At 40.9% G+C, this 21,568-nt stretch overlaps 1 protein-coding gene across 1 annotated transcript; it reads right to left on the reverse strand.

Moving 5' to 3' along the window:
• Positions 1-1,806: 1,806 nt before the first annotated feature.
• Positions 1,807-20,882, reverse strand: LOC146628080 (LHFPL tetraspan subfamily member 3 protein-like). Its single transcript, XM_085359517.1, has 2 exons — positions 20,456-20,882; positions 1,807-2,060 (listed from the first exon to the last, which is right to left on the reverse strand). The coding sequence occupies exons 1-2, from the start codon at positions 20,880-20,882 to the stop codon at positions 1,807-1,809; spliced, it is 681 nt and encodes a 226-aa protein (XP_085215643.1).
• Positions 20,883-21,568: the final 686 nt, after the last annotated feature.

Consider the following 21,568-nt stretch of genomic DNA (forward strand, 5'->3'; position numbering starts at 1 on the left):
AAAAAAAAAAAAACAGAGAAAAATATAAAACACTTCTAAAAAATATATGAAAGCATGTCCAACCAATGCCACGCATATGATTTGATGCATTGCACACAGACACCAGTAGATGGCACCAGGGATGAGAGAACTGGTTAAAGATTTTTGAGCTATAATGAAAAGATTCTCCCACGCCCTGAAGTAAGAGAGAAGTAAGTGGTGCATTATCATCATCAGAGTATTATTGGTATGGTAAAGCTAATGATAATGATAATGCCAAGTTTTCATTTCTATGATTTTGTCTATAAATCTTTTATAATTTATTTTTACCTTTAACTGTAACTCGAAGGTCACCAGAGTTTAGGACAAGATAAAATAAATTGCAGATCTGAATTATTTATTATGATTGCTGTTTTTATTATTACCAGCTGCATTCACAGGCCATCAAACATAGCACCCGATGATGTTACACACGCCAGTTTTCCCCAATCCCTTCTGCTGATTAACAAGTCTTTTCTTTTACTAGTTCGTGTCCATCCTTCCTCCTCACCTCTCTTTAACAGTTTGCCCATGGCTGTCTGGTTCCATTACAGACTACAGGGCATGGACATGCAAATCGCATTTCCCACTGGGAGACATTCCTTTACCCAGGCCTTTCCACAGTACCTCACTGTGTCGAGCTGTGATCGTGATGCAGAATTACATACAGTATGCATGCATGCTTACCAGTACAAGACAGGCCTTTTCTACATGTTTCGTAAGAAAGTGAGGTTATATTTTGATAAGAAGTTTGCCAGATACTCACACAGTCACAAAACCGTTGGAGACGCAGCAGAAATGTGACTTGCAAGTTTGACTAATTTGGAAATATATCTGACTGTATCCTCACACATGTTCAGAAGCTCAAAGCTCCTGTTATAATATCCCCAAAACAATAATAGAGATCAGTTTAAAATAATTCATTTACCTTGACAAATAGGTGCAAAACAAACTAGCAAAAGAGATTACAATGGCATTCTCTTGCAGAAGAGACAGTGTTCATAACTGTAATCAAAAGAGAACAAGAATCATTTTTTTTAGCTGCCTGACTCGCAGGGATGTGGTGGGGAAAAAGCTTATTAAGGGGTTAAAACGGGTGCTCATTAATGGTTGTAATTATCCGAAAGAAGGCTTATGCCAGTCCCTTCGTTATATTCAAAGTGTGCATCTGAAGCTTTCTAAATTTAGCTTTGCTTTTAAAAAGGCTGCATCAAAAGCTCATTACTTCAAAATTTTCACTGGGCGTGAACGCAAGAGTGCACTGACTGTAATCCTTTCATGGATTTAGTTCATCTCATCTCTTTTCAAGCCTTGTTTATATTTTGTCACCTTGTTAATGAATGTGCATTTTCTATTTTCAGTCTGGTGAAAGTCACTTGGGCTGTGATGAATCGCGAGCCGACTCTTGAAGCAAGCTTTAAAACGTTCTTGCTCTGTGTGTGTGTGTGCATTTGGCAGTCCCCACCAACACAAACTGCATTAAGATGCACTTTCAGAGCAATTTATATGGCACCGCTCTGCCAAAAAAACAACAACGAGAAAGAAAAACTGATTACTTCTCAATTAATGATAAAAATGTTAAAATATTTGGAAATTTAGTGGGATCAGTGCCTAGTTCTAGAAATATTTACTGTAAGTTTAAATACATTTTTCAGAAAGGAAAAATGAGCTTCAGCTATTTGATGCGTCATGGATGAGGAAACTTCTCCAACTATGATGGGTTTAATAACTTTTTTCACATCAGCTTTTATGAGTAAGATGTTGCTTTAAGTTTTCAAAGGAAGTCAGTCATGTCTTATTCTCACCCTTGCTTTCAGCCAGCAGCTCCTCTGTCATGAGGCCGTCCTGCCGGTTCCCCAGGACGAAAGCCAAGAAGGAGAGGATGAGGGCGTCCAGGATGCCCATGATAGCCAAGATATAAGCCCAGCGAACGGAGCACGCGCCGAGGCTGTACTTGTCAGTCTGCTCTCCGCACATCCGCCGGACCTCGTCGCTGTCCCATCCATCAGGATAGATCATACAACCCAGCACCAGACAGACACCTAGTCGGAGGCAGAGATGGGCAACGTGAATCAAACGAAGAAAAATAAGGACAAGCCAAGAATACATATGAGCATAAAGGAGGAGAATATAAGGGTGGGAATAATGGTGTTTAATAGTAGTGACAGATTTAAAGTGTTTTGACTACTCAAAACATTATGGATTTCCCAGCATCCTCAACCTTTTACATTGGTGATAATATTAGATTTATTGCTCATAATTCTCTGTTTTGTCCCAAAGTGTTTAACTTAATTTAACCTAACAGATTCTTCTCTAAGGTAATGCTGCATCAGAAAAGCACAAGAAAATGAGGAGCCCGTCTAATTCTTTCTCACTTATTGCCCAAAGGGTAAAATTTCTCTCATCTTCACTTTGAATGAGGTCCTCCTCTGAGGTGGTGCTGCAGCAGAGCAGCAGTAGACCTGGAAAAAAAAAAGCTGACTGCACAATTATCCACAGCGCATTGCACATTAATAATAAAACAGACTCCCCACTTCTTTATTCCCTGAACACCTAGTTGCTTTCAATGTTTTGCCCCTGAATGCTGTTTGTTTGTGTATTAGGTTTGGGGGTTTTGAGCGTTTTTCTAGTTTATTACCCATGAACTTTCAAACACTTACCTGCAATATGTGTGTGCCACTGTTAGGTTTAGTATGGTATTACAAAATAGGGTGATCTTTTCTTTGTTACACTACAGGTAACAAAGAGCATTACAATTTGTTTGATTCACAACACGAAGAGTTGTGTTCAGCAGCAAATATCTCCGAGAGGTAGTTTGATGCTGATGGCGTAAAAGAAAAGAACTACAGCTGCCTCTGAGTTTCATTGGCTTGAATTTAAGACTCTTAGACTCACATTTTCTTAGTTGATTGATTCCTGTGGCCATTTTGGAAAATTCTTATCTTAATATTTTCCCCCTTAAAAAGAAAACACAAAAAATATATAACCAAATCTGGGGTATATGACAGTTTGCTTTAACTCTTAAATGTTCACACTTTGATTGGTTTGTTGTTTAACTGACTGATGTTGCCTTCTCACAGAAAAGATAATAATAGTTTGTAATAATAGTTAATAATAGTTTGGTTGTGATTAGTATAAAAGACTTAAGTAGCTACTGTGAAAGAGATGAGCATTTCTTACTTGGTTGTGAAAAACCAGATGTGAAACGGAATGGCAGGTCTGACTGGTAAACTGGACACTGATTGGCGATTCACAAACCATTAGCCAATGAGCGTGCAGTTTTGTACCCCAGATCCACAAATACTCCCATTTGAAATATTTATTTCCTAACTAACTTCATTAAATAACGTTATTTTTCTAAACCAAAGCTACATCTATGTTTTTGTAACATCTGTGCTTATGTCTGATCTGTTTCCCGTATGCACAGCCTGTGCATAGCAGCTAACAGTCACTCGCACAGCCACACACTAGCATGTCGTTAGCAAGGAAGGTTTTCACTGTAAGCGAAGACACACCAGTTCACCAAAGTGCACTAAACCTGGTCAAACACCTAATGAAAGCACCCTTAACCAGCCAAGTTTAGCATTTTAAAGACGCTAACTAAGGGAAAGTGGCTAAAGCTAAATAATTCAGAGTCAGTCAGAAGCTAGCAGCCTTGTTATGAGCAAAGGATCAAAAATGTTATAAGGAAAATTATGGAGAGGTATAAAGCAGAAAATAAAGGTGGGTGTCTGTTATCTGATGGGGTGTTGCATAAATCTGTTGCACCTGCTTTTGTTTGGTAAGGTAAAATATGCTAGGTGCAGCGAGTGTACAGCAGCTTATTTTCCATTAATTATTTGTACCGCTTTCTGACTGCAGAGCACTTTATTTTCAATTGTACTTAAGTGAAAACAGATCATGTAAACTAGTGTAGTTTTGAGGGAAATGGTTAATCATTTATGTTACTATGAACCTTCTTGTTTATTTAATTTTACTTATTTTATAGTGAAGAAAAGTTGATTTTTGTTTGTGTACACAGTCAGCTATAGTTTTTTAGAAAGAAAATCAGTGAACTCTTACCAACTGTGCTTCTCCTAGCAGGGGGTGTGTAGTGTACGTCATTCATCGAACAGAGGGAGTACCAGAGAAGGCCATTTTCGATATTCACCCAGTCAACACGCATTACTATTCTTTGTCTCCTTTTTGATGTATTTGCTACAAAGGTAGCAAGCACTTTTCTCGATCTTTCTGGCTGTCTCCTGTGTCGCTTTGGCTCAGTTCAACAGGATCATGAATATTAGATTGAACCACAGGAGGATCCCTCTTAATAGTTTTGTTGCCAGTAAGATGGAATAGGAGACAAATACTGAACGTGTGATGGGAAGAAGGACAAAAGATAACACTCACAGTAAAATATGTCTCAGTCACTACTGAACTCTATTTACTACAAAGTCTGCCTCTGCTGATAATCATCTCAGAGGGATGCACTGGACAGGATTATACCAACAGAGGGTGCCACATATGTCACTCTTGTTTCCAGAAACAGCTTGTGGTTAGAGGAGGAGCACATGTTCCCTTCATGCACTGTAACAGAATGCCTGCTATGAACTAATCCATAATCACACAACACTACAGAGAAGCCCCATCCAGCACAGCACTGCTTACATAATGAGACCTTTTCTGTGAATTTGGATTCCCATAAAGGTTACCATCAAGTAGTCTACACCCATATCATAATAACACCAAAATAAGCAAGAGCGTTGACTTCTTTCAGTTAAGAGGCCTTTAATAATAATTTAAAAAAAGATTATATGATTTACGAATGTTCTACAAGACATGTGGGAATTCTGTTAGTGGATCAATTATTAATCGGAAGTAATATGTAAATAATACATGTAATGGTGCTTTAGCTGTAATTATGGGCTCTAGAGAGTGACAGTGGATTCATTAACACAGGAATTTTAGAAAAGAGAAAAAAATTATGACATGGTTAAACGCCCTATGCCAGTTGGGATGGGGTTCAACCCTCGAGTAACCCTGAACTGGCGAAATAGAATGAAAGGACAGACAAAAAATGTTGGAGTAATGGAAGGTTTTGGCTTTCCCCAAAGGGACAGCACCAGGATTGTTTTTCCATATACATTTTCCATATGCAACTCTCAAAAAGAAAAAAAAAAGTTGTACATAAACCACATGAAATAAATGAAAACCTGATTGATTGTTTGTTTTCAATGTTTTATCTGATCTGTTTTATGTGATGCTAATTGGGTGTTGAGTGTTTGGTTTGTGGACTGTTAATGGGACAAACCAGTAAAAACACATCACCTTAAAAACTGTGTCTGCAATTTGTAGCCATGCACTCGAAGTTCATAAACGGTTAATAAATTCATTAAAAACAGGGTTGGCTTGCGGATATATTAAAGTGGGTTAAAAATAAATTTGCTGAATGCTCATAAACTGCCCATGAATGATAAATAGGCTCTCATAAAGTAAAAAAAAAAAAGAGAGACAAAAACCATCTCATTATCTCTGTGAATCTGCTGGCTGCACCCGCTTGCACTGCACTGAAGCAGAACTTCATGCTGCAGTAATAAATGGTGTGCTCCGGCTCCTCGCCACAGAAATAGCAGCACACCTAACAGAATGCAGCTGTCAGTCGGAGCGGAGACGAGACATTAACTGACGGGCATTATCCTCCCTTTTGGCTTTTTTTCCTTGTCTCCATCTCGTTCCAGAGCGGCAGACAGGCACAGAGAAAGGGAGAGACGGATGATGAGGCAGGGCGAGGCAGAGGCACGCAGAGATATATAGGGAGAGGATGGAGGAGGGGACGTGGTGAGAGACTGAACCCTTGCCATGTTCCACTCCTGTGTGTAGCCGCCAGCAAGTACCCAGCACCACTCCAACGTCATGAGCGCTGGCTACCATATGCTGGAGCCCCTCGACAAGCAGAGCTATTCTCAGCATTTACTTGTTTTTGTTTGGAGGGTTTTTTTTTTTTCTTTTTTGCAGGTTCCACATAAGCACACGCCTTCCTCTGTTTGTCTTCTCCTTTTGGGGAAAATTGGGATCAGGCAAGTGTAAAACTGGACTGTGAAATGCTTGTTGGCTAACAGCAACTTACGTAAGAGACTGTAGGTAGGGCAGATTAGGTGCAAACAGCACTACAGTAGAGTTTGAGAGCAGACCGACAGATGGTACAGAGCCGTGTGATGGCAGCAGATTCGTCAGAAGCACATTGGCTCATTTTTCCCAAAGAGACAAGTAAATCCCATCGATACGGAAAGACCTTTGATTTATACTTTTCCCTTTTCATAATCTCCGCATGTCATTTAAGAGTCAAGGTGAGCAGAGGTCTGAGCAGAGGTGTGACCACCAATGCGGCAGCTTCATTGGATTTGTGCATCTGGTTCGAGAACAAAGAAAAACAAACCTGTAATCTGTTTTGCTGTAACGCTGTCAATGCGGCTGCATGTCTGACTGCATCATTTCACTGTTACGGCATGTCATTGATTGACCTGGAACTAAACAGTTGTGTGTATTCCCAACTCCCTCCATCACTCAAACGCCTGCGACATATCTAAGCCATGAAAAGGGATTGACAATTTTCAGCTCCCACAGTCCTTTGTGGAATGTGTTTTCTCCTCTCCTCATTTAAACAGCTGCGACAAACTTAATTATGCATGCACGCATAAACTGTAAACTGTGCTATCTGACGCTGCATGTGGATATGACCCTCGCACATAATCGAACACGTGCACGCTTCTTTTCGTTTAACATAGTAACACTTAATGTCTTTTTCACAACGATCAAACCCCGATGATGAGTGTCGGTCCAGAACTTACATTAGTGAAATGGTGACCTAATTATTGAGGAAAATCTAGTTCTGCTCAAGGCGTTTATTCTACACTCTTTTATGCTCTTTCATATAGAAATCGACTATGTTTAAAGTGGAAGCAACATAATGACTTAAATCCAAGCTGGTTCTCCAAACCTACCGAGTCGCCCCGTGTGAAAAAGTAATTGTCCCTTAAACGTAACAGCTGACTGTGACGCTGATTGCAAGAACAGCAATCAATGAATTTTGGCTCACATTCTTCTTTGCAGAATTGTTTTAATTCAGCCACATTGGAGGGTTTTTGAGCATGAACTGTTTAAGGTCATGCAAAAACAAGTCAATCTGATTAAGGTCCAGATTTTGACTAGGCCACTCCAAAACCTTCATTTTGTTTTGTTTTAACTTCAGTTCTTGAACTCCAGGGCGTGAATTAGTGGCTTGATATTCACCTTCAGGATTTTCTGGTAGAGAACGGAATTCATGGTTTAATTACAGGAAATCGTCCGGGGCTTGTAGCAGCAAAACAGCCCCAGATCATCACACTACCACCACCATGTCTGACTGTTGATATGGTCTGTTTATGAAATGGTGTTTTAGTTTTAAGGCAAATGCAACGGGACAGAAACCTTCCAAAAAGTTCAACTTTTGCCTTATCAGTCCACGGAATATTTTCAGAAAAGTTAAGGTCTTTTCTGGTTCACTGTTCTGGGCTGTTCTGTGACCTCCTGGATTGTTTTGTTCTTGGAGTAATTTTGGTATGCTGGCAACTCCTGGTAAGTTTTACCACTGTTCCAAGTTTTCTCTATTTCAGTGTAATGGCTCTCACTGGGGTTTGATAAATCCTAAATCCTTAGAAATATCTTTGTAATCCTTTCCAGACTGATAGATGTCAATGACCTTGTTTCTAATCTGCTTTTAAGCTTCTCTTGATCTTGGTGTCATGTGTTGCTGATCTTTTAACCTGCTTCACTTTCACACAGTTTTTATTTAACTGACCTCTTTATTCAACGGCTCTGGCAATAATCAGACCTGGGCTTGGCTATTAAAATTGAACTCAGCTTTCCCCCAAAATTTGGTTAATCACAGTTAATTCATGATTTGACATGGGTGGAAATTGCCAGGAAGATTTGGAAGGTGTTTGTCCCTTAAATAAAATCATCATTTAAAAACTACATTTTGTATTTAATCAGGTTATATTTTTCTAATACTAAAATTTGGTCATCTGAAACATATGTGTGTTGGTGTATCTGATATCCTTGTGGTGGTGTTGTTCCTGCCTTGTAGGGGGAAAAAATCCTTTGTTTATATAAAACTCTCTTATAGAATAAATGGCAACTATTTCAAGTGTTTTCTTTATTCATTTATACAATATAATAAATATATTATCAAGTTAGGTTTGGTTTTAGTCTAATTTACGTTACTCGTCTTGGCTTTCTCGTGATTGTTTTTAATAGTATTAGCCAGACTCTGGGCTAATGCTAACCACATGCTCAGACAACGTTATGGGTCAGTGGCAATTTTTTCCTGGATCAACATCATTATGATGACAACAACAATTGGATATCAGTGCAGTAAGAATAAAAAACATGCAAAAAGAAAAAAAAGGAAATCAGAAAGGGGGTAAATACTTCTTCACTGCGCTGTATTTTCATTTGTAGTCTACATCTCATTTATCTCAACAGATTATCAATGTCAAAACTTCTACATCTGAATCCAAGAGCAAGTAAAAACAGATAACAGATGCCTCACGGTACCATTGAATGATCACAAAGAAACATATGTAGGCCTTGATATCCATGTGACGATGATCTGCACTGTCATAATTTAATACTTGATTTACTCAGTCCAATTCTGTAAGCTTAATTTTCAAATGACGAGGGTGTAAAATGAGACTGAGTAATACAATCTTTCCCATGGCAAATTCAGCCTCTAATGTGGGCATGATGAATCCCCTTTTCACACTTGACAAGACTTTTCTCTGGCTCTATAGACGAGTGAATGAGTACCCAAGAAAGATGGCCTAAAACCATGACAATGATATGCCATAATTGCTATTAGATAACTGGGGTAATTAAGGATGTATGATCCATATATTGTGGCTAAATGGAGTGTGAAAGTGTGTCTCCACATAGTATAAGCTTGCTTCATGATGCGGGTTTATGAGGAGGAATTATACATGCAATGAGAGAGCTATTAATAATATTTAGATAGAAAGTGTTACTGTTGCAGCGTTTATATGTGGCTGTAGGAGAACTGATCCTCTTATATCAGGATCTTGATATACTTTAAGACACCCCAGCTGGGCACAAATATAAGAAAGTTCTTTAAAAACATATTTCCAAAGTGTCTGGGATACAGTGGAAAGTGGAGCGAGATAAACTTTTAAAACTTACTCTGACAAGCTCCCCTGGAAGATGAGGAACATGCTCATCGAGATGAGCTGTCTACAGTCCAAATCTATTTCTGCTTCAGTTGCTGGCAAAACTTGATGGTTGCTGGAGGGGAGCAAGGAGCTTCCAGGCACTCTGAGTATTCCCCTCTGTCAACATCTTCAGCAATTTTCTGCACATCGAGCACATAATACCCACAGCTTACCTATCAATTCATTTGAAAGGATTAGAAGGAGCGGGCGATGGCTTATTTCATCGCGTTATCTCCGTTCTGTGTCAGGGCAAGTCTTGCAAATACTTTTTAACCATCTTGTAATGTAGCAAATAACCTTCCTTCAAGAGCAAATTGCATTTACAGCATACAGGATATGCTACGGCAAGCACTCTGACTTCTGCTACAGGGAATAAAACTCTACAAGAAGGAAATCGTTCCCAATATAATTTTGGCTACAGCTTCAGAATAAACCTGAATCCCAAAAAATAGAGATGGGGGTAAAAAAGCATCTCTGTGTAAGCAGAGAGGACAAAAAAGATGCAGTGTCACTTCCACCACCTACGTGCTAATACACAAAAAAATCATTTAGTCAATCACTTACAACAGGCAGCTGGATTGCACTGAATAATAACTCTATTGTGCGCGTGTGTGTGTGTGTGTGTGTGTGTGTGTGTGTGTGTGTGTGTGTGTGTGTGTGTGTGTATTCCTCCCTAGAGCCCTTGTTTTGGGTCAAGGTCAAGGTCATATTTGTTATATCAATGCATCATTTTCAAAGGTTGAACATTCCCATAAGAGGCTACCCACTATTACTATGACTAAAATAAATGTACGGTGCGCTTAATTTTCTGTTGCATCAAATCTGAAAGCACTGCAGTTCAGGCTCAATAACATCAGTGATGCAATTTTTATTAAATAAAGTAGATATACTAAACAATAGATGAGGGGTTAAAGGGTTCAGTTCTTAGTAACTGTTAGTCTAGCTATCTAGGATATTGTTTAAATCCCTCCTCCCCGTCAGAGTGTATTTCCCCTGATTCTTACGCCATCTGGTCAGAGCCTCATTATTACACATCAATTGAAGTTAAAAAGAAGATCAGCATGTAAATGCCCTGCAGCAAGCTAGACATACAGTAGAAAAGGCTTTTCTTGGAAATTATCAGTTGACTGCACTTAAGAGATATGGCAGCTTAGGTGAGGATACAGAGGTAGAGAATGCAGGCAGCGGGGGAGAGGAATCATGGGAGGAGTGCGGAGTAAACTGCAGTGAGCAGAGCAGGAGGGAGTCAGGCTGGGGTGATGGGCTTATGTAACAGGTCCAGATGCAGCTTGTACCTCCACAGAGGATAAAGATTGGCAAGGGCAATGGGGATCAAAAGAGACCTTTGAGTTCTCTGTGACAAATACTCACTGGGTCACCCGTTCGGGGACCATGGAGGCAAAACAGCAATGGCTTAGGCAGGACTGTGATCTCTCAGTGAACATTTGACAATGGGAGCATTCACCCAAGACAGAATGAGAGTCCAGGACAGAGCATCATCCAGCCAGGAGACAGTGGTTTGAGCCCAGCTGGAACCTTTTTGTTTTGGGTATGCTTAGCTTTTTTCCTCTTGCTGAGTTTTTTAGGTTTTCACTTTCACTCACTGATTAGGATTAGAGACCAAAGTTAGGGCTGTGCGATATGACCAAAATCTTATATCCCGATATAAAACATCTATCGTCCGATAACGATATAAATCACAAAAATGTAACATTTTCTGTAAATTCTGTGAATCTCGGGTAGCTGGGCGTCGTATATCTGGAGTCGAGTGTTTTACCGATACATTAAACTATACATTTTTAGACATAGGTTGTAAAGGCCGCCGTTTTCTTTGTGAGTATTTATTACACAGCGTGCTGCGGGGAAAAGCCTGTTCTAACGTTTGAGTCTAAGGTTTATTTTTTAGCACCTGACGGCTCCTTTTTTGCTTCTCATCGGTAAATACTCTGCATACTCTTTCACGTGATTCAGTTTATTTTGAAAAGTCTCAACAGGATCTTGAGCTTTATTGTGAAAGGTTTATGTGGAAAATAAACAAGCGGACACGTGATGGTTTTACCGTTGTTGTTGCTAACAACAACGCATAAAAACAGGCGCTTGTCCGTCTGTAGTGTGGTTATATTAAATATAAGAGAAAGAGAGAACTTTAAGAAATTAATATAACCACTACAGTGACCATCAAAACGATGAAAAAATATTGCCGTAAACAGTTTATTTTGCAACAGCACGAAAGAAACGATAGCGTAAAATGAAACGATAGACGTTTTTATATCGTCATTCGATATATATCATTATATCGAACAGCCCTAGGTCAGGTTTTACTTGAGTCGGTTTAAGCAATTAAACCCACTTGGCTATTTTCAAGAAGAGATCATTGTTTGGTCATTGTGGTGCAGTGGTTAGCCCTGTCGCCTCACAGCAAGAAGGTCCTGGGTTGGAATCCATCATCTGGCCAGAGCTTTTCTGTGTTTCTCTCCAAGTACTCTCAGTCCAAACATGCAGTTAGTGGGATTAGGTTAATTGGTGATTCTAAAGTTACCATAGCTGTGAGTGTGTTTCTGTATCTTTGTGTCTGTCTTGGCCTATGATACCTTGGATACGCTTCAGCTGGATAAGTGGAAGAAAATGGATGGATGGGATTGGTCAAAGCTCACTGAAAAGTGGTGACTTGAGAGTGGCATACCTGTTTTACTAATGCTGTTACTCGGTGTTTGATGTGCCAAAGAACACATTTGGTGTAAATAAACCAAAGCTAAAAAGCATTAATGAACACTGATGAACTGAAAATGAAAATAGACTAGTCAGGCCTGCTGTAGAGAGAAAAACATGTTGATTAAAATATGCTGATTATGCATGGTCAGTGTTAATGTTATCATATATATATATATATATATATATTAGGGGTGCAACGATATTCGTATCGATATTGAACCGTTCGATACAGTGCTTTCGGTTCGGTACGCATATGTATCGAACAATACAACATTTGTAATTTATTTTATCAACTTTCCTTCTGACGATGCTGTCTGTGTTGAGCGCTCAGTGAATCTGCGTTCGACTACTCCGCCTAGGCTGCACTGTCGAGCGCAGATCCACTGAGCGCTCCACACAGACAGCATAGTCAGGAGGAAGAGCGCAGGGCAAGCTAGCGAGACAGAAGTTAAGCTCTCCTTGCAAGATGGACCTCCCCCACCCTCATTCAGATCTGGCGTTTGGAATTATTTTGGTTTTCATGTGACGTATGACCCTGAAGGTAAGCGAGTCATGGACTAAAGTAAAACAGTATGTTGGATGTGCCATGCAATGCTTAATTACATTGGTGTGAACTAGTGTGTTAGCGCAGTTAGCTCGTTAACATGTTGGCCATCTAGCCCCATGCACGGGGCGATCGGCGGTAGCTCGTTAACGGAGATTTGCCGTGTTGTGGCGTTAAGGTCATTTCAACGAGATTAACCTGAAAGCACTAGTGGGAACACAACGAATATGACTGCACATTTACGCCGACATCATCCTAGTGCAAAGACAAAAACAACAAGCATGCTACTAACTTTAGCCGAGTCATTTAGACAGCTGTTAGCACGTGATTCTCCTTATGCTGCTGAGAATATAGCCCAGAAGAAGCGGATAGTATAGCTTTTATTTTGGAAAGAGACATTTCTCTGGAATAAACTCTCTTTTCCAAAGATGAGTGATTCCTCAATCAGATACAGGGCTTGCAAAATCGCTAGCCCGACGTCCCGGAGCTAGCGATCTTTCCAGTCGGGCTACAAAAATCTCTCTGCCCTGCCCGTCGGGCTATTGTAGGAAAAATATATGTCAATGCTTTTGCATTCTTTCAGAAATGTAGCTGGGTAATTATGTCATTGGCATCGGTGAGCCACTGTCAATATGTGACATATTGAAATCGCGTTTGAATTTGCGCTTGTTTTTTTGCTTTCACTTTGCAATGACAGTACTGATCTGTGAGTGATGATAATTTGTGCACCAATTCCTCTGACATCGTCTTATTAATCGTTAGCTTACTATGCAAACATGACAAGTGAAATCTCCCGCAGCAAGCTTAAACATGTGAGAGGTTGATCGCGCAGAGAATCGCTGAGCTTATGTGAGTCCGTGTGTAAAAGTAGCAGGATATATATTTTAGTTCTGCTGAGCCAAATAAGACAGGTCGGGGTGAAGAAGTGACAGCCAAAGAAAAGCTTACCACAAAACGGAGAAGTTATGACAAATGAGACTATAAGGCAAAAAGAAAGTGCAGCTTTATGGTTTCATGGACAAAAGAATTTCTGTGGCTGCAATATGACGAGCTAAATAACCAGGGGTGCACAAAAGTGGTCCGCAGGTGCGCATTCGCTGTCAAAATAAAAAACGCGCACAAGGGTTAGGGTTAAATTTAAAAACTGTACTTTTGAGTTAAAATATATATTTATAATTTTAATAAATGACAAATTAAAAAGGCATGAACATTTTTTTGTATCGAAAAAATATCGAACCGTGACACCAAAGTATCGAACCGAACCGAACCGTAAATTTTGTGTATCGTTGCACCCCTAATATATATATATATATATACACACATACATGCTGCATCTGCACCTCCAAAGCAAATATTATTTTTAGCTGTTAGACAAATGCACCCAGAAGTTACATGTGCATCACATATTCATCACTACAGCATGCAAAGTTTTTTTTAACACTCTAGGTCACTGTGCCCTTGCCATCCCACCTCATCCCTCCCCCTGTGGAATAAATCAGCAGCCTCCCCTGCCGGAGCTCTGGCCTGAGCTAGGCCACTTCTGAGATCACAGAGATTAACTCCGGCAAATCTATACTCCACACCCTGCAGCGCTACAGGGACACTGAACACAGGGGAGTCATGATGATGACTTGGCTGGCATTTTGAGTTTTGTATTCCACGCTGCTACATTCAAACTCACAAAGTGTGGGCTAATTAATCAGCATTGATCTGTTGGTTTTTATCTCCAGATAGGCAGTCTTGCGGTTTTTAAATTAAACCAGCTGTTCTGTAACCACATAGTAGAATTAAATCAGCAAGTATGCATTACAAAAACAGCATAGACCTCGCTTCCGTATGTGCTGTAATCACTTCAAAGAGGAGCGAGTGCATTGCATGCATGCAAATTACCATGCTTCAATGTGCAATGTGCATGGTGGTGTGTAGATACGGACTGGCATTTATATGGGGCTTTTATAGTCTAACTGACCACTCAAAGCACTTTAATCTATGCACTGTGTTCATCGCTCATTCACTGCCAACAGTTAACCAAACATGTCTCTGGACTGTGAGAAGATATCTGGGCACCCAGACAGAGACCACGTGGGCACAGGGATAACATGCAGTGTCCACACTGGAAGGTCAAACCCAGAACACTTGTTTCTGTGAGGGAGCAGTGCTGACCACTGCACCACCACGCAGGATAATATCCTTCATCGATCTTCTTTGCCTGTCCACAATCAGCAGGAGTGTGAGCTGCATACATGATAGTTTAGTTGCCTTCCTCTGACTATAATTAGATGGTTCAAGTGACCGTGTGTTTTTTAATTACAAAAAACTGGGGGATGGAACAGTGTTAACGGAGAGGTAATTTGAAAGCAAAGTACCTGGGTGGACGTGAGAAAAATGGGTAAGAAAGCAAGCAGATCGTTCCTTGATTTTTTGATGTGCAAGGAAGACAAGTGTGCCAAATAACAGCGTAGAAACAGAGCTAAATACAGACTGTTTCACCTTCGACTCTTGAGCCGGGTGCTGCAAAGGTGTGGATTAGTGCATAAACAGTGTTGTGCATCCAGTTTATTTTGCTGCAAAAAGGTTGAGTTTCACTGCTGCGCTGAGAAGAAACAGCAAGAGGATAAATCAGTTCTGTAACTCCTGAGCCAGTTTGTTTCACTTTACGACCTCACCGCTAGTGCCAATGTTCCCACACGGCCATGGTAGATTTCAGCCAATTTTCAAGCCATTTTTAGTCTGAAAAAGATTCATATATCTGTTTCGAAATCTCTCAGATCTCCTCCTTTCATTTGTCATTTCATTCCCGGTCCCCTGGCATAAAGAGGTATGAAGTTTTCCTTTCTCACTGGTGTTATAGTGAAAGGCACTACTGTGTGTTACTGCAGTAACAGCAGAGAGTGCTGTCCTGTGTTGTTTCATGTTGTTTCTCAAATCTGCCACAGTGGGTATCTATTTTAATGTACTGTTGAGACACATTACTCTGTTTAGTACAGAGTTGCAGCAGTGCAAGTGACTGGGCACAGGGCTGTCTCTGTCACGTGTTTAACAGACTGCAGCAAAATCTCAAAAAGGGCTAAAGAAGGATACGTTTCTGTCACAGCTGCAATCATAGTTACACAAATGGAGTTGTGTGGATGACATAAAATACTGATAGAAAAAAAAGAGATGTCAAAAATGGACAAACAACAGTTGCCGGGAGACAGCTGTAATGTGCCATAAACCCGATTCAACCTGCAGCAAGCAGTGATCAAAAACTTTGAAAATGCTGAAACTGAATGTATAATTTTGAAGAAAATGTATTATCACGTTTTGAAATTAAATTTAAAACTTCTAATATTTGAATATAAATGGAGGTCTTTATATGCTGTATGCTGCTATAACATAGTGATTCATAACAGCAGCTTGAAGGAGTTGGACCTTTTTAGCACAATGCTAAAAAAGTGTATCAGTCCCCGAGGAGGGATGGACATGCATTAACATGTAGAGAAGTGGAACACATCTGAAATGTCTAGAAAAAGCATCAAAATCAGTCTTTTCCTCAGATTGCTTTTGAAAGTCTGATTTGTATCTGGACAAAAGTTCTCATTTGCAGCGTTTACTCCAGAGAGCTGGAGCATTTCTGGTCCAGTGGCAGTGACAAGTGCAGCTCAATGACTGCTGCTCTCATGCTGAGCTCCAACCACTTTCCACCTCTACATTCAACCAGGATTTAAAGCTCCTTTCACAACAAGCCTCTCAATAGAGCAGATGGACTATGGGAGTAAAAGCCAACAACAGCGAACGGAGATAATGATACAAAGAGAAATATGTGGAGAGAGACTGAGGTGACCAGAAAGACCAGCTCGTCTTCGCTGAGCTCTGTCGTCTCATTTGTTTTCTGTCTGCCTTCTGTCTCTGACCTGGATTTTTTGTTTACCTCAAAACCTTTTGTTATTTGGTCCTTATTATTTTTTCTTTTTCTCATCACCTCGCGTGTTCCTAATATTCTCACTGTCCTTTTTCACCACTGCTTGAAGCATAGAGGTTTGAAGTTTTGATGTGATGATCCTGTTTGATCTGTTTGAACTCGGTGAGTTTGGTTTGATGAGAAACTAATCCCATATTCAACATGTGACACTTTGTTCCTTTTCTAGCTTTCTGTGACTCACGCTCAACTACTGTGACTCAGTGTGCTTCAGTGAGAAAGTTATTAACGAATGGATCAGGAGTTGCCAGTTAGTTAGGCAGCATGGTGGCATGGTGGGAACTCTCCGTGTACTCCAGCTCCCACATTCCAAAGACATGCAGTTAGTGGCAATAGGTTAATTTGTAACTCTCAATTGCCCAAAATGGTTATCTGTCTCTATGTGTTAGCCCTGTGGCAGACTGGCGACCTGTCCAGGGTGTAACCGCCGTCTTGCCCTAAGACAACTGGGATGGCCATCCCTCTACCCCCCGTGACCCTGACAAGGACAAGCAGAAGAGAATATCTGAATCAGGAGCTGAAAACTAAACTTGGGGTGTGGTTGAAAAACCACTTTTACTAATAATACCTAAGTGAAGTAGTTACAGGAAGATGGCCAGACTGCTTTGAGTTAAAAATAAGGTGGCAACAGCAGCTCAAATAACTGCTCTTTGCAACCAAGTCATGCAGAAAATTAAGAAAATCTCTGAATGTATAACAACTTCAAAGCAGACTGGCTATGGCAGCAGAAGAGCACAGTGGGTGATATATTCCTGTCAGCTGAGATCTAGAAACTGAAGCTGCATTTCACATTGATTCATCAAAATTGGACACCAGGAGATTGGAAATACATTGCCTGGTTTGATGAGTCTCGATTTCTGCTAAAACATTCAGATGTGTGAGAATTTGGCATAAACAACATGAAAGATTGGGCAAAATTGGGCCCAACCTGGTTTCTATCTAATACAGTGTCCAGTGAGTGTATATATTAAATATTTGATCTAATTAAGCACAAACTGTCTTTTTATGGACCGCTAACTTGCCATGTTAGGAAAGCAGGAATACAAGCCCTAACTATTATTTTTAATTATTGTGATACAGCATCATCTTATGCAAAATAGAACTACCTCAATATAAAACATAAAAACCTCTTGAAAACCCATGACTCCTGATTGTGCAATAGGTCCTCCTGGCAAAGTGTGTCATTTATGCATCAATTAATCATCAGAGGTAATTATGCAAATACTACAAAAAGCACACAATTTTGCACATACGTTACTAGGAATGATTTCTTGTTCTTGAGTTATTCTTGAGTATCAATAAAACAAAGAAAGAAATATTACAATAAACAAAGAAGTCAGAAAGTAGAAACCTGACCTTTATGAAATTGCAGTCCTTTGAAAACGAACCTGTTTATTCCAAATAGGTCACCCTCTGTCTGCACATCATTTCCTGCTTTACAGAGCTTTGGTGTTGCTCATTCACGTGTATGACTCACACTGTTTCTTCTCAAAAACAGACACTGCAGCGCGAACTACAGAAAAAGTCTGTCAGCCCGGCCGACAAGGCAAAGTACGCACGTCAGTCTATAAAACAGTGAAGTAATTATCGCTGACCTCGCTGTATATGTAGTTAATTGGTGTGCAGACCCCTGAAGAACTGCAGTTAAAGGCCAGAAAAGCGTACATCATATATTTTGCTGTCTTTAAGCTCTATGAGGGGGGGTAGAAAGGTTGTACACACCTATAATTACATGCCATGAACTTTTGCAGGGGCACAGACAAAAATGGCTCTGCTGAGGAGAGTAGAAGGGTACGAGCCCATCAAAGGCCGGCTGGATGCTTGAGCACTCTCTGCACTCAGCTTTGTTTGGCCACGGTGGGCATTTTGAGACTTCTAATGTGTCCTGCTGGTTCACTTTCTCATCAAACATTCAATGTTTCTACCCGGACTTCACAGAAAAGATGGCTAGAGATGCGTTCTCACACGCTGATTCGCTGGCGAGGAGCATTGTGCAACAGCGTGAGTTTTCTATGTTAAGTGTTTTATCCACCATCCTCTGACCTCAGCCCAAGGGGATTTATGAAAGCTCCTGCAAAACCGGCATACAGAGTACCACTTAAATTACGTATACGCGTCAAGTATGACCTTGATTTTCAGTTAGTGTGCCTGAATAGACCTTTTACTCAATGAGGCATGGTACTGTTACATGCTGTGTTTTCATACCAGTCATATCACCCAGTAAAAATGTCTATAAGACACCCATAAGGATGATTGCTGGAGAAGAGAGAAAGGCTGGTGCCATGGAGCGGAGAGTGCTCTGAATACTGACTGTGTCCTTGGCCAATCTAGCAGCAGGGATGGGTGACAACAAGCTACCGCTGACCAGCTGACAGGTTTAATTTCACTTTGCTTTACAGGTATGAGATTTGTCATATACTGAGCTACCAAAATGTTTTAAAGTGAAAGAATAAGATAAAAGGAAAGAATTCAATGAAGAACCCTTTTGTATTCACTTTATTTTGTACTGAGCTGCCATTCATCACCATCTATGACTTGCACAGGAACTGCCAGTGGGCCACCTGTCTTCTATAAGTGAAGCCAGCTGAAGGTTAAGCTGATTCTAAGCGTAATAAAGTTTGACAGTGCTAAACAGTCACACTTGCTCATTAGGCATCGCTGTGCCAACTTGCTGTGGTCAGGGTCTCTCCTTTTGGCTTTCTCTTTCATCTCTTAGCTGCAGAAGCACAAAGCCCAGCGGTCTTCTTATTAGACGGGCTTATTGCGTTAATTCAGCCCAAACATAACACACTGAGCTGGAGCCTTTCCAAATACCCCCTCCCCTCCACTTTGCCTCATTTCTGTTTGTTGCAAACAGCAAGCCAACTGCTTTGACCACTAGTGCAGCTGAGCTAGGACCGATGTTTGGCAGCATCTGAACTCTTCAGATGATCGAGGCCTCTGCTGCCGCTGACATCAGCCCACCGTTAGTGAGAATACACTGCCAGCGGCTGAAAGGCTGACCTCGACTTATTTTGAAAACCAGCTCTGACATATAAGAGCACACACGTCTTCTGGCTGCGAGGGCAGGCTGAAGATCATTTGCATATAACAAGTTACATTAAATTGGGCTGCATTGTAACTATACATGTGATGTGCTATATTACCAACATAGCATGTGATTTAATGCTTATGTTATGTTGTTCTGTGGCCTTTAGCTAAAAGAAACTTTTTAATCTAAATTTGTGTGTGCCCGCCAAGCTTCATGCACCAAGCTATCTAATCACTGTGGGAATAGGTGTGCACTTTCCATGTGGTTTTGCATTACAAATAAGACAAGACCACATATAAACATTTTCAGTTGCTTACGCTAAAACACTAGAGACTCTGCTGTGATTATATTATTACAATATATCCCATGAAATCCAAAACACTGGATTAAACTTGAAGTCCAAAGGTTCTCATTGATGCAGGCACGAGGTTTTTGAAATTGTTCAAATGTAAGACAAATACAAGGAAGAAAATGAATCAAAGTTTTTAATAGTTATTAATAATAAGCAGCCTTGTTTATTTATTTTTAATCATGAGCTGGACAATGTTTCATATGTTACTAAAACTGTAATCCAATCCATGCTTTCAGAAAGAAACTTGTTCGGGTTGTAAATACCCCAGCGATGTTGGTCATGCATTCAGCAGCCCTTCAGCACCATGGACAGCACGGTCTGCTCGGGAGGGCTGACTGCCAGCTCCCGGGGAGATCCTGGAGACTGTTTATTTTCACTCTGGCCGCTCCCAATTAATTTATCTCATCAACTCATCAATCAAAATTCGATCCATCCCAGTGTTTTGAGCCTAGCAGAGCATACACAGAAAACAGCTGGCCAGCTTCTAAGCTCTTGCAGGCATTTTACATTTAGGCAATATATTCATACTTAAAAATACGTTAAAAAAAAAAGAAAGAAAAAGCAGTGGCGGTGAGCTAGCCTCCGAAAGGACACTTACCTGATGCTGCTTGCATCCAGCCACAGATCTTGTACACGGTGGATGTGCTGAGGAGGAAGAAGAGACTGAAGCAGCCGATGCAGGTGACGACCAGCATCATAGACATTCCAATGAAGAAGGAAGCGGCCTTGAACGCACCAGAGGGGATAGCGGAGAACTCAGTGAAGCTACCCTGGCAGGTCAGGTCTCTGGAGACTCCGTCTCCAATACAATAATGAAAAAGGCCGAAGTAGCCGACCTGCGGCGTATCCATGCCATCTCCAATCCAATAGGGCTGCGAGAAGATGGTCACGTTAACAATACCGAACAGAATAGTGAAGATGGCCCACAGAAGTCCGATCACACGGGAGTTGCGGACGTAATTGGTCTGGTACAGTTTCGCGGCTTCTGCTGACGGTAGCATTGATGCGGCGGATCCAGGTATCATTTTATGCAATCACGAAGACTAAATGAACGCTGCGATCTGTCCGAGAGCAAAGCGAGGGCTTAACATTTAGAATATAATCAGCTTCTTCTTGTTATGATTATTATTATTATTTAACCTAATCAACGCTTAAACAGCAGCGAGAAGAACGTGAGGAGCGATGCCTGTGCATCTGCAACACAGCAACATCTGTCAGGCGCGATCAACTCATGACGTCGCATAAAACCAGGCGGTGAACCAAGTGAGGAGCTGAAGCGGAGAGCCTGAACCCTGCCTGTGACCGACAGCTGAAAAGTCAAAGACTATAGTGGAACAAACGGTCTCTCACTGCGCTCGCTCCGTGTGGCCGTCGGACGTGCACATCGCTGCCGCACTTTTATAGCTCAGTACTGCCCTCGGAAAGCCTCCCGACATCTAAAGGCATGTATTCACATGGACCTCAGCTATAGCCTATAACATATGACGCGCACGTATCCTCGAAGAAACGGCTTCAGCCTGTAACGAGCAGCCCGTTATGTCTCCGAAGGTGGTCGCACATACATACATAAGGCCCTTATTCTGCTTAGGAATCAATGCAACCCGATCACAGTTACCATTCAGAAAACACGGCAGCCCCTCTCTGCGTCGTCAACGATAAACGTGTTGGTTATGACAGCATCGCGGGGCTGTCGGTGATGCTGGGACTCGGA

The sequence above is a fragment of the Diplotaxodon limnothrissa genome, linkage group LG7 (genome assembly GCF_057381915.1).
Source record: "Diplotaxodon limnothrissa isolate DT_005_m linkage group LG7, D_limnothrissa_male_GT1.1, whole genome shotgun sequence".
NCBI classification, from domain to species: domain Eukaryota; kingdom Metazoa; phylum Chordata; class Actinopteri; order Cichliformes; family Cichlidae; genus Diplotaxodon; species Diplotaxodon limnothrissa.